Source organism: Heterocephalus glaber, unplaced genomic scaffold, assembly GCF_053883595.1.
Source record: "Heterocephalus glaber isolate CG9 unplaced genomic scaffold, H.glaber_assembly_v1.0 deba00000281, whole genome shotgun sequence".
NCBI classification, from domain to species: domain Eukaryota; kingdom Metazoa; phylum Chordata; class Mammalia; order Rodentia; family Bathyergidae; genus Heterocephalus; species Heterocephalus glaber.
Window position 1 is genome coordinate 31384070 of NW_028258139.1, and position 16556 is coordinate 31400625.

At 51.1% G+C, this 16556-nt stretch overlaps 1 protein-coding gene across 1 annotated transcript in view; it reads left to right on the forward strand.

Annotated features, from left to right (window-relative positions):
* Positions 1 to 9893, forward strand: part of LOC147830266 (uncharacterized) — a 33460-nt gene extending 23567 nt beyond the window's left edge. The window contains exon 3 of the mRNA XM_087185266.1: positions 1240 to 9893. Within this exon, the coding sequence (XP_087041392.1) occupies positions 1240 to 1274 (35 nt within the window). The 3' untranslated portion in view covers positions 1275 to 9893. The remainder of the gene's footprint in view (positions 1 to 1239) is intronic.
* Positions 9894 to 16556: the final 6663 nt, after the last annotated feature.

Sequence of the window (16556 nt, forward strand, 5' to 3'; positions counted from 1 at the left end):
TATCTCTTGCTCAGTTTCTATGGCAGCCTCCTATGAGTCTTCCTCCTCCTGTCTTTGGGTCTCTCTTGTCCATTGTGTAGGGCAGGGGCAGACAGAATACACTTTAGTGTTTGTGGGCATGTCGTCTGTTTCAGCTACCGAATTCCATTGCTATAGCACAAAAATAACCATAGATGATACATAAACAAAAGGGAGTGGCTGTCTCAATAAAATTTACATTTAATGTGTATTGTACATTTCATAAAATTTTCATCTCATAAAGTATTTTTCCTTTGATTTTATAAATCAATTTTAAAATGGTAAAGATATTCTTAGCTTGTCAGCAGTAAAAAAATAGGAGGCAGGCTGGATTTGATCCACAGTTTGCTCTTGCTTACTCTAGTATATTAGAAGTATGGTTGGACCTCCATATCCACAGATTCAACTAAATGTGGATCAGAAATATTCAAAGAAAAAATCGCATCTGTGCTGAACAGGCTCAGATGTTTTTCTTGTTACTATGACCTAACAGTACAGTAGAACAACCACGGACTCATTGCTAACACTGCACTGGGCATTACAGATATTCTAGAGATGATTTAAAGCATACAGGGGTTTGCGTAGTGCACACAAGCACTATGCATTCCACATAAGGGACTCGTGCCCACACACTGGTGTCGCTGCTCAGGTCCTGGGACTGACTCCCTGGGGCCCCTGGCAGGTGACCCTGCAGAGCCATCTGGGAGCAGCGTGTGTGCCCAGGGCTGAGCTGGCACCTCTCAACACGCTTCAGCCTCACAGCAGCCTTACTGGAGGCTTTGCTGCCTCACTAAGTGACAAGGAGCTAGGAGTGCCCTGGCAGGAAGTGGGGCCACCGGAGCTGGAGTGGGAGCGGGCTGTCTGGGCTCTGCTCTCAGCCCTGGGAAGGAGCCTGTGTCTGTTACATGGCACGGGGTGGGACGGAGCCCAGGCTTCACCACGGGCGCTGGGACTGGACACCTGCATCCCCGCTGTCCACCACTCTCCTGCCTGCTGCTCCCTGGCCACTCAGGTGCCTTTGCTGTCTGGTACCCCCCAGCTCTATTTCTAGCTCAGAACACTCATGCAGCCCCCGAAAGTCCCTCCCTTGGCCAGGTGAGCGCCAGTTTGATCCTTGGGCCCGAGCCTGCATGTCACTGTGTCACACAGGCCCTCTGCAGCCTTTGAGCGAAACGAGCATTAGGCCTGGTGGGACCCTCAGAGCCTGTCCTTCCCCTGCAGCGTTCATGACCCCAGGACTGATGGCTCCCTGCTGACCTGTTGAATCTGTCTCCCCTTGGACCGTTATCCCACACCGCTGGATGGGAGCGCATCTGCCGGACCCACCTCTGAAGGTCAGCACCAAGCCCAGAACCGGGGCCAGAGCAAGTGCTCAGCAAACATCTGGCAGATGAACAAGCGGGCGCTCGCCTCTCCCAGCCACCGGGCAGCCCCAGAAGCAGGTGTCATTGTGCTCCCGCCACCAGACTGAGAAACCAGACTCAGAGACGAAAGGCAGCACTTCCAAAAGGGCAGGAACAAGTTTGAGACCCTGTTTTATCTTTATTTGTCTTTATTAGAGTGCCATGAGCGTTCCCTCATGGCCACGCATTCTGTCTCTCGTGTATGTTTGTGTGCGGGTTTACTTTGGCATAGATGCTCCGATTCAGGTGACAAATGATGGGAGGCAGCAGAGAGCCCCACCCCACTTTTGTTTCCTAGCCACCTGGGTCCCTCTCTGCAAGCAACTGAGGGTGCCAGTTTCTTATATATCCCTCTAGAGCCTGTCTGCACATATACAAGGAAACACATTTATTTCTTCTCCTCCTTGTATCTGACTCACGTGGCAGCTTAACATAATGCTCCTTAGCTTTTTAAACTTAGTGACATGCTGCAGAGACCCATATCTATATGTCCTTTCCACAATTCGACTGCTAGAGCTGCATTTTATTTTTTTATGGCTGTAGTGTGTCACACTGTATGTATATTTCACAATTTATTAAATCTTCCAGTGACAGAAATTTTTACCATTACAAACCACGAGTAACTTTGTACATGTGTCAATTCACACATGCGTGAGTATGTTTGAAAGATGCACTTTCAGAAATGGAATTGCTGGGATGAAGGTAAGCAGGAAGATTTTTTTTTAAAAAGGTCTTGCTATGTAGTTCAGGCTGGCCTTGAACTCACAGCGATCCTCCTGCCTCAGCCTCTTCAGTGCTGGGATCACAGACATCGCCACCACACCCAGCTACCCTGAGATTTCTAAGACCCACAATGGCACGAGACTTGGGCCATTGTAATGCCAGTTCAGCATCCAGACAGCTTATGGTAGAGGCCCTTTCTAGGGCACCAAGAATCAGCTAAGCGTGCCATTTCTCCCACAGGTCCCTCCGTCCTGCCTCTTCCATTGCTTCACTCTTGTGCATTAAACCAGCAAGTTGGGCGGCATCATGTGGTAGGGTGGATCTGGGCTCTAAACTCAAATATATCTCAATGTACGAGTTGTGTGGCCAGGAAGCAGTTGGTTCACTTTTCTAGAGCTCAGTATCTTCACCTGAGAAATGGGGCTCAGTTTCGCCCAACTCACGGGGCAGTGGTGTGGATGAAATAAACTAATCCATGGGTCATAGTAAGCCTGTAGTATGTTAGTTTTCATTATGATGAATTAAATATGAGGCCACGGAAACCCACATCACAAGTATTGATTGGACAGACAGTACAGTAAGGGCCTGGGATGTGACATGAGTCTGGGAGGGAGAGGGAGGTCGATGGGACAGTTAGGGTCCCAGGAGAAGGGGGTCAGCATGATGCCACAGGGTGCCAGGGTGAGGGGTGACAAGGTGATACAAGGCTTCCAGAGATAACCTTTGTCTGTTCCAGCTTGGCCAGGGCACCTGGGCTATTCTATGTGGGTGGCTCCTGCAGTGGCATGGAAGGCCATTCTGTACCCTGGGACTGCAGGCAGACAGTGGAAATCCCCTCTGGCACGAGGCTGCCAAGGTGTCTGCTGGGAGAGGCCTGTGTCCTGTGATTTGGGCTGACTTATCCGGTCCCTCCCAGGAGCTCGAGGACACCTACTGGGAGCCCACATTTACCCTCCTGCTCCTCCTGCTCCTCTTCCTCCTCGTGCTCTTCCTCCTCCTCCATCTCCTCCTGCTCTTCCTCCTCCTCCTGCTCCTCTTCCTCCTGCTCCTCCTCCTTCTCCTCCTGCTCCTCCTGTTCCTCCTCCTCCTGCTCCTCCTGTTCCTCCTCCTCCTGCTCCTCTTCCTCCTGCTCCTCCTCCTCCTGTTCCTCCTCCTCCTCCTGCTCCTCCTCCTCCTGCTGCTTCTCCTCCTGCTCCTCCTCCTCCTGCTCCTCCTCCTCCTCCTGCTCCTCCTCCTCCTGCTCCTCCTCCTCCTCCTGCTCCTCCACGTAACCACTAGTGGATGCGATGCTTAGATGGCACCCTGAGAAGCTGACAGCATTTTCTTTTCCCCAGAACACCAGAGTGACATATTATTTTGCAGATGAACAAATGGAGGCCTAGCATCACACAGTGTGTAAGTGGCTGAACAGGGCTTTGAGCCAGACCTGTGTGATTCCAAGTCTCCGTCCTCCCCATGGCACTGTAATGTGTGTCCCATTACTGGGTCCGCTTTCGTCCCCATTGTAGTGATTGTCCTTGTTATTCACATTACCAGAAGCAAACTCACACTTCTGAATGCTCTGAAGCCATAAGCCAAGACAAACTCCTCCTTTAGGGTGTGGCTAAGTATTTTGTCCCTGGAACAAAAAGCTGACCAACACAGAGGTCTTTGCATGGGTCCCTAAGATGAGGCTGTGAAGGGGGAGCCCCATGAAGCCACTGCCATTGCGTGGGTCTCGTGTGGGAGAAGGTCCCCTGTGGACTGTTGTGAGCGCTTTGTCCTTCCTGGGGTGCTCTGTCCTTCCTGGAGCATGTAGCTTCAGCCACCTGAGGGTTCTCACATCTTTTCCATTCCTTGCTCCAACACCATTCCCCTCTCCTTCGGTCGTTCAGATTTCACGCTCTCTTCCCCTTTCTTACCAGTGAGACCTGAGGCTGGTATCTCAGTAACGCTTTTGTCTCACTGATTCAAAGTGCAAATCTTCTGGAACATACTGGGTACCTGACTGGAAAAGCTGGCCAAAGTTTGTGTTTAGTATAATTTCCCCAGTATCCTACAGCTGTGGAAAAAGAAATTGCGTGTGTGTGTGTGTATGTGTAGGATGTTTGGGGTCCAGGGCAGTCCTAGGTCTGGCTAGACTTAGATCTGTCCATGAACACTGTATCCCCTTCTGGGAGTGACCCCTACTCTAGAATTCATGGGCCTCTGTCTGTTGTTCAGGTAAGCTGTGTACCTCACTGCAAAAACCAGTAGCTCTTCTGACACAGTCCCAGGTAGGGGAGCCCTGAGACCCTAACTCTGGGTTTTACAGATTCCTGAGCATGCTATCCCCAGGGAACACATTGTAAAGATAATGTGCAAATGGTCGACATTAAGCAAATGTATGTAGGGAAGGGAGGAGCACATTACACTGCGTAGCTGCATGCTATTAGGCTCACGTGTGTGGCTCACCCCAAGTGACCCTGTGTATGGAATGTCTTGGGTGAGCATTATGGTTTACCTCCCAAAGCGTCATGTGCTCATAGGTGGAGCTTTGGGGAAGTGACTGGATCTTGAGGGTGTGATGCTCACCAGTGGGTTAGTGCACGGATGGGCTTGTAGTGAAACATGACGTTAGCAGCTGAAGCCTGGCTGGAGGAAGTGGGTCACTGGGGGCATGGCCTGAAAGGGTCCACCTGTCTCCCTCCTCCCTTGATTTCTCTCTCTGCCATTCTGGCCTGCCTTCAAGCCAGCTGACTGTGGACTGAAAACGCTACAAACTGTGAGCCAAAATATCCCTCTCCTTTAATTTGTGGGTGTTGGGTATTGTGTCTTAGCAACAAGAAAGTAACTAAGATGGTAGGTAAGAGCTTTGGAGCCTGGCAGGCCTGGAGTCTGGTTCTGCCTGGCCCCCTCCCCACTTCCTGTGTGCCAATCTGTATAAGGGCAGGAGTTAGTTGGCCTGGGTTCCAGTCCTGTTTGGGTAGTTGATTGTCAGTGGACTCTTAGGCAAATTGTTTGGTGTCTGTGAGCCCTCGGGTTCCTCCCTGTACGAGGGGGTGATGTTACCCCAATCTCTGTGATGCTGTGAAGGTCCAAGGAGATGACTACTTAGGAGGCGCTTATTCAGCCTGCAGGATAAACTTGAAGATCACAGCTGCCAGTTTCTTAGCACATCTTATTAGGCAGCGAATTGTTCCAAGTCCCTCTCCTTCTCTGCAGCTGTCTGAGGAGGGATGAAACATCCTGACCTACTTAACCTCACGGCCCTCTGCAGTGGCCTGACCTGAGACAGCTCAGCCTGTTTTCATCGACAGAGGACCAGCTCCTCGGTGCTGCCACCGAGCCCTGAGTGGAGACGTCAGCGGTGTCTCCGCTGCTTTCCATGCTCTCGACTCCAGAATTTCCAATCCAGTAACTTGGCCCGGTGACCTCACATTTGCTGTGTGAGTGGATTTCTAGGCTTTTCCCAGCCGAGCTCTTGCTGTGAACATTCTCCGGCCAGGACAATTCTCTCTTCTCCAACAGCAGGCAGATACCAATTGCAAGGGCTGATCAAAAAATACAGTGTGTGTTTAAATTTTAAAATACGTATTACAGTAGAAGACACATTGGCATTAATCCCCTCAGAATATGCACCTAGTTTTGAACACACTTATCCCATTGTTCTTGCCACTTTCTGAAGCGGTCCTGGAAGTCTTGTTTCATGAATGTCTTTGTGAAATGTGATCAAAAATATGGTGAGCGCTGCTACCAAGTGCCATCCAATAGTAAGTCAGGCTTATAAAACCATACAGTGCATCGTCAACCGCCTTGTTCACTGGATCTGGGTCCATGCAACTTCTGCTCTTCCCAAAAGTCAAAATGACCATGAAAAGTAGGAGTTTGAGTTGATTCAGGACGTCAAGGCGGTCACAGCAGCACAACTGAAGACACGAAAGGGGACTTCAGACACTCACAAGGACAGCGGGACGAGTGTGTTTGAGTGGAAAGGAAGTATTTTGAGAGGAATAATGATGACATTATGTCTTTTACTGAAATAAATTTAAAAAGGTTTAACCACTCACTATATTTTTTGAGCATGCCTCACACCTAAAGGACAAAGAGAAAGAGGTGTTGTAGTTGGGTTTCTAGGTTCCGTTCCGTACACAGGACTTGCAGAGGACTTCAGCTATCCCATCAGAGTCTCAGTTGAATGGGGCCCTGAGATCCCCACACGCCCCAGCTGGGACCAGGGTCTGGTGCAAGTGTGCTGTCCGAGGAGTCAGCACACGGCTCCTGCTGTGTGTGGTGGGGTCTCCTCTTGCTCACCAGGGCCTCCCAGGAAGAAAGGGAATGATGAAGAGCTGAGGGCCTCCTGACCCCCACCTCAGAGGGGTGAACCCAGAGGTGTAGGTGCTGTTCCCAAGGAGGCGTCTCATGGGTCCGAGCAGCAGCAGCGGCTGTCTGTGAAGCTCTTCCCACCTCTCCTGTCTCATCCACTCCAGGCAGTCCCATGGGAATGCCCATGTCTGGAGCCAGAGGGGCCTGAGCTTGATCCAGGCCCACCTCCTTATCATCCTCATGACAGTGGGGCTGGGAGCCTCTGCTCACATGCAAAGTGGGGACAATTATATCCGCTCTGTATGACTGTGAGAAGATAGAAGTGACATGACACGTGAATGTGTACACACATAACAACCAGTAAATGGCAGCAGTTATTAAAGTTACATGATGTGATGCTTTCAACTTGTGATGCTAAAAATACACCAAGCGCTTGAGAATGACAAAAGTCACAGCGCTGAATAAACTAAAAGCTGGTTACGAAAGCTTGTGCTACAGGTGCACTGTGCTGTGCATCTGTAGCTAACTTATTCTCTTTCCCTGAGCAGGGATGAACCAGGACAAGAGATGCCCTATACTGCTTCCCCACTCCCTTTGCTCCGAGGCCTCCACTAATCCACTGCCACATGTTCCCTCTGCCCCTGCTGAGCACACCAGAGCCATTGCTTTCTTGCATTAGCTACACTAAAAAACTTACAGAGAGTTCTTGGTGTCTCTATCTTATAATCCCAAACTTCAAGGAACAGGGTCTTCGCTGGCTCCTATCTGTAGCAACAACAGCAATCTATGTTCCTGCTACTACGGAGCAGATCTGAGCAAATGCTACCTGCACAAATCCCAGCAAGGTCTCTGCTGTAGGCTCAGTGGATGCTATTGGAGCTTTTTTCTTTTTCATTTTTAAAAGAGACCATTTTAATATTTGTTATGGCTTGGCTCTAGATGTCCCTGCAAAACCTCATGTGGTCATAGATTGGTGGTTTCAAAGTGGCTGGATTAGGGTGTGTGATTCTGGGATTAAGGTGTGAGACTGGAATGAAGAGTGTGGATAATGGGAGCCCCATCCCAGGTATGACTGGCACCAGTCAATAGGCTTGTAGCGTGGATAGAATATAAAGGGCCAGAAAGAAGGCAGACTTGCTGTTCCTGCTTCGCTGCCTCCTGCCTGCCTGCCATGGACTGCTTCTCCTCTGTGATGCTGCTCTCCAATGTCACCCTGCCTTGGAGCAGCCGACTATGGACTGAAACCTCTACATACTGTAAGCTGAAATGAACCTTTCCTTCTTTAACTTTGGGTGTTGAGTATTTTATTTCAGCAATGAGAAAAGTAACTAAGACAGTATTGAAATAATAGATGAACAGAAATTGCAAAGAATAATACAGAGAAGATCAGGGGTGCCCTACTCCAGTTTCCCCCAACAATTTTATCTTACAAACTTATGGTATAGCATCAAAACCGGGAAGCTGACCAGCTGACACTGTACAGTAGTACTGTGTGTCCTTCCGTGTCATTTGTTACTGGTGTAGGTCTGTGTGACCACCACCACAGGACCCAGAGCCCTCTGTCAGCACAGTGACCTCTGTCCTGCCATCCTTTGTGGTCACATCCACACCCAGGCCCCATTGTTCCCAACCCTGAGCCACCACTAATCTCTTTTCTAACCTGGGGTTCTTCTGAGAGTGAAAGGAGATGCTATCAGCCATCAGCTGTGCTGGGACAACAAGCCTACACGGGACGTTTGGCCTCCTGATTAGCGTTTTGTTCTGCAGGCAGTGATGGCGTGTGTGGTCGGGGCTGCAGCAGGGAATGATGTCCTCCCCGACGCTCTGTGGCTGTCCTAAGGAGACGCACACTTCAGGACTGCCCAGAGCCCCTTGAGTCCGTGGGTGCTTCCTCTGCCCTGCTGTGCAGCATGGCCCTTGGCGCCTCACCACTCTGTCCCAACCCCACTTGCACTAGGGTGGAGCAGCTTCTACCCCCTGAGCTGCCTGCAGTTCAGAGCAGAGGCAAGGGCAATTCCTGGCTTTGCATCCACACCAACCACTGACTCCATAGCACCAGGCAGTTGCCATCACCCAAGTCGTCGCTGACACTTTACACACATCTTAGTGTGGTCGAAAGGCTGGAGTTTTTCAGAGCCCGGGCCCAAGCCCTCCTCTCTCTCCCGGCACACTCTGGCTCATCCCGCCCCCATCTTCAATATGACATCGGGCAGTGATATCCGGGTTGAGTATCTCACACTGTTATTCTGCCCACTGACCCAGCCTCCTATGGTAGGACTTAGCGTTCTCTCTATCCTTTATGCATTTTGCAATCAAGTTTAAAATTGTTTTTCTTTGTGCTTTTCTCTCTTAGCTGGTCTCCTTCGCTGCGTTACCCAAGTTAAGCACAGATCTGATCTGTATTTGTGTATGTAAGAAGGCTAGTGGACCAGCAATCTGTGATCCTATTGAATTGTTTTAGTTTCTTAGCATGATCAGAAAATGCTCACCCTTTGACTTGCATTTTGCATTTTTAATTGATGCTATACACAAGCAGGTGCATGTGCTTTTCTTTCCCCTAGAGAAGATGTTGCCTGTCACCCTGAAGGTGACTGTTTTCTGGTTGTCCTTGCCCTGCTTATGTTTCTTTAGTTTCCCTTCTTGCCATATTCTCTTTTAGCTGGCTGGTACCTTGCTGTAATTTTCAAGAGGAGAGCCCCAAAGCAGCAGGTGTGGGCACTGTGTGACCAGAACCCTCCCAGCTTTGGGTGCCCAGTGTGGAAGCCACATTCTCTGTGACATCCTTTCTAGTTTTCCAATCAGAAATTCTTTTAAGTTCTTCCAGCATTCCTAAGCACTTCATTTAAGGTCATTTCACAGTTCCTTGGGTTATAGGGTACTTGTGTGTCTCTTTGTTAGAATAACCACTCCTTGAGGTGACGGGCATGCTTTCTTCTCGGATGTACCTCAACACTATGATGCCTTGCATATGACAGACACTTAGGAGAAGCCTGTAGAAATAAAATCTGTGCAGTCTTAGGCACGTTGCTTTCCCTCTCTGGTCATCTTTGATTCTGTATCTGTAAAATGATTGCATGCACAGAGTTGGAGGAAATGATCTTGAAGATTCTTTTCAATTCAAGGGTACTTCAAAGACAATAGGTAACTGCCTTGCTAGCTCTCCAGCTTCTAAACACATCATCTGGAACCAGCTGGTGTCCTGCTACTGCCCTGAGAGACTCTGAAGCAGCTGATGATCCTCCTGGACGTTAGTACCACAGGCATGCACACACACCCTACACATCAGAGACAAGTGAGGCACCTCCACTGCAGATGAACAAAGCGACCAGAGACCAGAAGGGAAAAGCAAAAGCCCCAACCCACACCAAGATACTGCCTTGCATGAACAAGCATCCTTTGTTTGTTGAAAAGCAAAGGTTGTTTGTCCAGGGGGACCCAATGCAAAAGGAAGTAAGAGACCCAAAGAGACAGGGAGGGAGGGAGGGAGGGAAGGAGAGAGAGAACTGACTTTGCATCCTCAGCTCTTTTCAGATGCCAGTTTCTTTCACATATTGTTGCTGTCCCTTGCTTATTTTCTTTACTTTACCTTTTCTTTCCCCTTGGTTATTATTTATAATTTAAATATAACTTGCTTAGGTGCAGAAATTTTGTATTACAGCTTGTATGAAAATCCTTCATGAGATAAACTCATTTGCATCTTATTTCCTGAAAAAAGAAAGCGAAAGAAAGGAAAGACACACTGTCCCTCCAACGACATCCCACAGTCTTTCTAAAATAAACCTTTCTTCTTCATTACTCCTGAATGGACATCTCAGTCTGTTTCATAGGCATGTAAAGTGTTGGTACTAATTAAGGAAAAAGAAAAATACAAGTAATTAGAAAATATATTCAAAGTCTTCCTTATGTTTGTATAGGGCCTAACAGTTAAAGAAAATATGCTTTACCAGGAGTTATTTTATTTAATGACTAAATCAACCCATTTGAAAAAGGGTGAAGCACTACTGTCCCCATTTTGTAGATGAGAAAACTGAGATTAAAATTAAAGACCTTGGCCAAGTCGGGCGCTTAGAAAACACTTGAGTTCACTTACGGTTCAGGGTTGTTACTCTAAATTCCACGCTCCGGGCCCGGGGAGCCCTCGTATTCGGCAGTGTCGATGACAATGTCACGCTAAGCGCAGAGGTTCATCTAAGCCGGCAGCGCCCTGGTGGGTGAGATGAGCTGCGTCTCCTCGCGTGTGCTGCTGGCTGTGGACCGGCCGTCCAGGCTCCGTGGACGACTCCCACTGCGCCCCGCCGTGCAGGCTCCGCACAGGGCGCCACAGGCCAGTGCCAGGTGGAGGGTGGGGCGGTGGCGTGCGCGTGCGCGGATGAGGAGCGGGACAGAGGACGGTGGGAGGGGCTTTTACCCCGTGGAGGGAGGGGCGGTGTCCTGGGGAGCTGCACAGCCACACCCAGCGCAGGCCACACAGGGGCGGCGGGCGGGGTGCCCCGGGAGAAGACAGGGTGGGGGAGCAGGGCAGACACGAGGGTCCGCCCGCCTGGAGGGTTCCCGCGGAGCTCTGCTTGTGTGGCCTGTGGCGTGACCGCAGCTCTGGTGCCACGTTAGAATCACCCCGCAGTCTGATTCGAGGGGCCTAAGTGGGCTGGGACCTCCTCAGAGTAAGGGAATTCCAGACGGTAGTAATTGATTGTTAAGGAAAAACTATTTTGACGCTTGTTAAATGATAAGGAGGACTTTACTCAAGACTGTTGCAATAGGGGAGAGACACTGAGCTCAACTCGAATCTAGCCGAGACTAAGGGACTGGTGGCGAAGGAGAAAGGGAGCAGGCCAGCAGGTGCAAATTACTGAGTGGAGACAGCGGAACGCCCCAGGGCTTCGGCCTCAGAGCTTGGAGACAGCGAGGTGCAGGGCAGTTGAGGGGTTCTCTGCAAGACTGCGCTGGGCAGGCCGAACACAGAGCCAGGGATCTGGGGCAGGTTCAAGGCTGGGCTGGAAGACAGCTCAGCCGCGCTCACGGGAGAATCCTTAGCACGTCCAGGACCGGCGGGACCCTTGACTCTGGGCTCTGGCTGGGCAGAGAGGGCCCCGGAGGTGTCACTGCCACCATTCTGGGGCCACACTTTGGCCCCAGAGCCCGCTGTGCTGGCCAGCACCCCGTGCAGCTGCGTGGGAACTGGGACCTTTACTGAACGAACGGTCCTGAGCAGGGTGCTGAAGTGGCAGTGGCCTGCGTGGCGGAGCAAGGACAGCAGAGGACGCGGTGCGGGCGGGAGGCAGAACGGGAGGAGGAGCGAAGGGAGAAACACAGTCGTCCTCCAACCCAGTGGCACCCACTGGTTCTGCCGGTGCCAAGTCACCCGACTGCCCTGGGCCTCAGTTTCCTCAGGAGTGGAATGGCAGGGACATGCAATGATGCTTCAGGGACAGAGAGGAACTGACAGCACCTGCGAAGCACTGTTCAGCACACCCGGGACCTAAGAAGCAAGCGATGTGGAAAGGAGGCTAAGAAGACATCCTCCTGCCATGAGTTGATGCCTTGCTCCTCTCCGATGACGACAAATGCCAAGCTGTGGCTTAAAACTCCCGTGCCTGCTCTGCAGGAGCCTCATGTGAGTCTGACAGGGAGAGATCAAGGTGCTGACTGGCTTCACACTGGCTGCCAGCTGAGGGAGAGCTTGGGGTCACGACACTGTTGCCTGGCTTTTCCAGCTTCCAGAAGCGGCCCTTACTCCAAAGCCAGCTCTGGCAGTGCCCTGTCCATGTCCCCAGGCAGGTGCCCAGCCACAGCCTCCGTGCCTGAGGGTCTGTGATGAGGTGGGCTGGTCTCCCTGCTCAGAGTCCCCACCAGTCTGCAGACCCCTTTGCCAAGGGCACGCATGGCCCAGAGAGTGCAGCGCAATGTTTGGGGCCACTATCCTGCCCGCCTTGGGCCCACCCATCCTGCAAGGTCGACTTTGTCCAAGGAGATAGTATGTTTGTGTCAGCCTGGCCTGCAGGGCCACAGGCTGCTCGGTTACTGCAGGTGTGTCTGTGAGTTCTAACAGTCAGGTCGGCAGACCGGGACAGTGCCTTCGTGTATGGGCAGCCTCTCTCCAGCTGAAGGACGGCACTGAGCACAGAGTGAGAGGGGCGTCCTCACTTAGCTGCTGAGCTGTGACGCTGCTCTTCTGCCCTGAGATGGAACTTGCACCATGGCTGCCTGGGCTCCAGGATGCCAGCTGCAGGGCTTAGGGCTTCTTAGTCATATGGACAATTCCTGTACACATGATAGATAAGCAACACTGTGCTCCTGGAGAGCTCCAACACAGCCCTAGACATCACAGCGCTACTCTCAGTGTCCGCTCATGGAAACCTATCAGAGGAGAGTCTAGACGTCCTGTCCGGTGCTCCGCACTGTGTGAGGGAGGAAAGCCTGGTCCTTGCTGTTGTGGGGACCATGGCCTAGTGGGCGGGAGGCACTGGACAAATGGACACGGAAAGATCTGGAGCTCCAGGGAGCTGGTGCTATTCGTGGGAGCCACTTGTGAATTTAGACTGGGAAATCTGAGCAGGAGCACATGGAAGCTATTTAGTGAGCCTGCACTGCTCATGAAAACACAAGATGAAATGAAACAGAAAAGCCTAGTACCTGATGGAGACACTAGAGAGAACTTGTATCTTTTGCACACTTGGCTCCGATGACATGCACACACTCACTGCCGTGTGTGGGCTGCAGTACCTACTGGGGATCTGGGGTAGCTTACCCTAGTGCTGCAGTCCAGGCCCACAGAGCCCCCTGGCCAGAGCTGTACCATTGCCCTGCAAGGCCTTTCTGCTGCTCTGCCCGGGGCCAAAGTCACATGGGGTTGGGACACGGATTAAGAAACAGTGCTGCTCTTCAGATTGGAGCTGGCCCCACAGCTCCACTCAGGTAAAAGAATGCAGAGTGCTGGATGCTGGTGCACCTCAGTTCTGTACCTCTTGGTTCCCCACTGTCACCCACGCCCCAGAGCAGTGCTGTGTGGGGCACATGTCTTTTCAGCTCCTCCCAAAGCCCCTTGTTCCTTAGATGAAACCCGAAGGCCAGCTCCTACCTACTGTATTTCTTGTCCCTGTCCTGTGTGTCATGTGCCGAAACCCAGCCTTCTGTCATGGTCAGGAACCTTCAAGCTGAGCTCAGTGATAGAGTGAAGGACGAGAGAGCACAAGGAGAGCACAGAGGGGTGGCTGGCTTGGCTTGGCCCATCTCGATGCCAGCAGGCTGGCTGGCGCACAGGTAGAGACAGGGATAGCAAATCTCTGAGGCTAGCAGTTGGCAGGGCACACATTTTCAGGTGGATGGAGGATACTATTAAAATGATTGACCTTGGGGACAGGGACAAGAGGGAGGAGAGAGACTAGGCCAAGTTTGAGGGACCAGAGTCCACAGAATCTTACACCGGCATCGGCGGGAGGTCACTAACTCTTCCCAATGACCTTTACCATGAGTGTCTTATTCACTTTTCTTGTTGCTGAGACAAAATATCTGACACCCACAAGTTAAAGGAGGAAAGGTTTATTGTTGCTCAGTTTGTAGAGGTTTCATTTCATAATCAACTGGCTCCAAGGCAGGGCAGCATAGCAGAGGGGCATCACAGAGGAGAAACAGTCCATGGTGTGGCAGGCAGAAGACAGCAAGCAGCAGCAATGGCAGCAGCAGAAGCAGCAGCAGCCTGCTTTGCCTCTCTCCCTTTATATTCATCTGGGCTATGAGCCTATTGACTGGTGCCACCCACACCCAGGGCGGGGCTCCCATTATCCACACCCTTAATCCCAGCATCACACTCTGAATCCACATTCACACACCCTAGTCCAGCCACCTTCAAAACTCCCCACCTGAGTCCTTGTGAGACTTTGGGGCATATCTAGACACAAGCCATAGCAGTGGGAAATATGCCCAATTAACATATGAGGAGACTGAGGTGCAGAGAGGAATCCTCATCTTCTCCAGCTCATTGAGCTTGCAATAGGTGACAGTAGGACTAGGATTCAGTCTGGAGAATGATATCCTTTGCATGGGGGGAAGAGCCAAGTCATATGAGAAAACAAATGTGAGCCCAGAGCCACGCAGCCGATGTAGGTGCCTATGGCTGTTCCCTTGCCCGGCCCACTCCACGGGAGCCCAGTGCTCCCTGCCCAGAGCTTCTGGGGAGTGAGATCTGGGTGCATAATGATGTCCTCTTGTGCACGGCCCTGTGAGTCAGCATCACAGGTAAAGGTCGTGGCTGCAGTGAGGGACTTCCCATCTGTTGGTACTCAAATTCCTCAGCTAACCACTCCAACATGGAAATGAATATTTAATAAGCTGACTTTCTGCAACAAAGCAATTTAATTCAGTGATAATTATGCAGATCCATTTTGCTGTCAGGATGCCAGCTTCACTCAGGGTGTCCTCAATTTGGCATATTGAAAACCCCTACATCTGTCTTGGGCATTGACATTCCCAGAGATGTGATCATTATTTTGGAAATGTCCGGAATTCAGCATAGTACAGAAAGACCACCTTTTTACTAGGGCTGGCAGTTAAAATGCAGGATGCTCAGTTAAATCCACATTTTGTTTAAGTCACAAAGACTGCTTTTTAGTGTATGTCCTACATATGTCATTGAATATACTTTTAGTAAACATTTTTATTAAATAGTCAAATGTACTGGTTATCTTATATTTTTACTTACCAAACGTGGCAGCCCTTAATCCACAGTGAGTTAAGATTTCTAATTGGTCGTAGATTCCAGCTGAATGTTTTTGTGGAGGACAGAAGGAGCCCTGAGGATACAGTCCCTCTCCTCTTGAAAGAATTCTGCATTTGGGGACGGTCCAGCTTGTACTGTCCTCCTGCTTGGATGGTTGTCCAAAGCAGCCAGGTTTATTCCACGAGACTCAGACTCTCAGCAAGAGCTGATTGGTGGGGGTGGAATATTGAGCCAAGTTGGGCCAATCAGATGTGTTTCTGAGGGTTGAGATTCAGGGAAAGAGAGCCTCATTTGCAACTGATTGAAACTGGGAAATGGTCCACGACATACCTTATTATCTCTCATGAGTTCTCCCCATCTTACCCCATTTTCTACAGATCAGGTTTATTTTGGCTCACAATTTTGGTTCAAGGTCAAATGGCTCCCTCTGCTGAAGGCCTTCTTGAAGGCAGAGTCCTGAGGTTGGTTTTGTTTGTTTATTTTTGAAACAGGGCTGGCCTGGATCTCCCTGTGCAGCCCAGGCTGGCCTTGAACTCACGGCGATCCTCCTCCTCAGCCTCCCCTATGCCTTACTTTCCACCTGGCTTTTATAGCAGACCCTGTGTGGAGATAACCCACTAATGCTTCATCCATTAATCCTTAGTCACGGGAGTGGACCAATCCCTCTCTACCAGCACCAAGTCCTAATCTTCTCCTGAAGATGCCACCTCTTAGTGTCACAATGAGGGTGAGTTTCCATGCGGGTGTTGTCGGGACGAATCACACCCTAATCGGCTTCAGCTGGTTCTGGGATTGAAACTTAAGAAGGCCAGGAAAGGGTGCGGTGCTCAGAGGACACGGTGCTTGGAGTCCTCCCCCAGGACCACCGTGCCTGCCTCACCCGGCCCCTCTCATTCCTGCAGGCCAGACTAAGTCATCTTCTCCCCAAAGCCCTGTCAACAGCCCAGCAGATTCAAAAAAGCTGACCGACCTGATTACAAGGGTTTACTCAACTGAGATTCAAGTCCACAGAAGAGCGGGCTCTGGGGGAACCCGGAGGGAGCTTTCTTTTCCAGGTGTCCTGCTGTCTCCCCCAGCGGCTCCAGCGGTGCCCAATCCTTTCATGCCTGAGGCCCCTGCCAGGCCTCACTCTCTGAGGCAGGACGCAGGGCACTGCCTCGAGGCGCGTGGACCAGCGGAGACTGACTGCTCCGGACAGCTCACCTGAGAGGCGCTGCTGCCCTGCTCCCCGCCTGGGCCCGTGTTACTTCCTAGTGCACAGCCTCCTAACTACGGCCTCGCTGCCAGCTGTTCCTCACTGTTGCGTCCCCCTGAGGTGCCGTCCTGACGGACACGGCGATGACACAGGAAGCTCATGCCGATTAATAAGAAAGCATGATGGTCCCCGCGGCCCGCGCGCCCCCGCTGCCCGG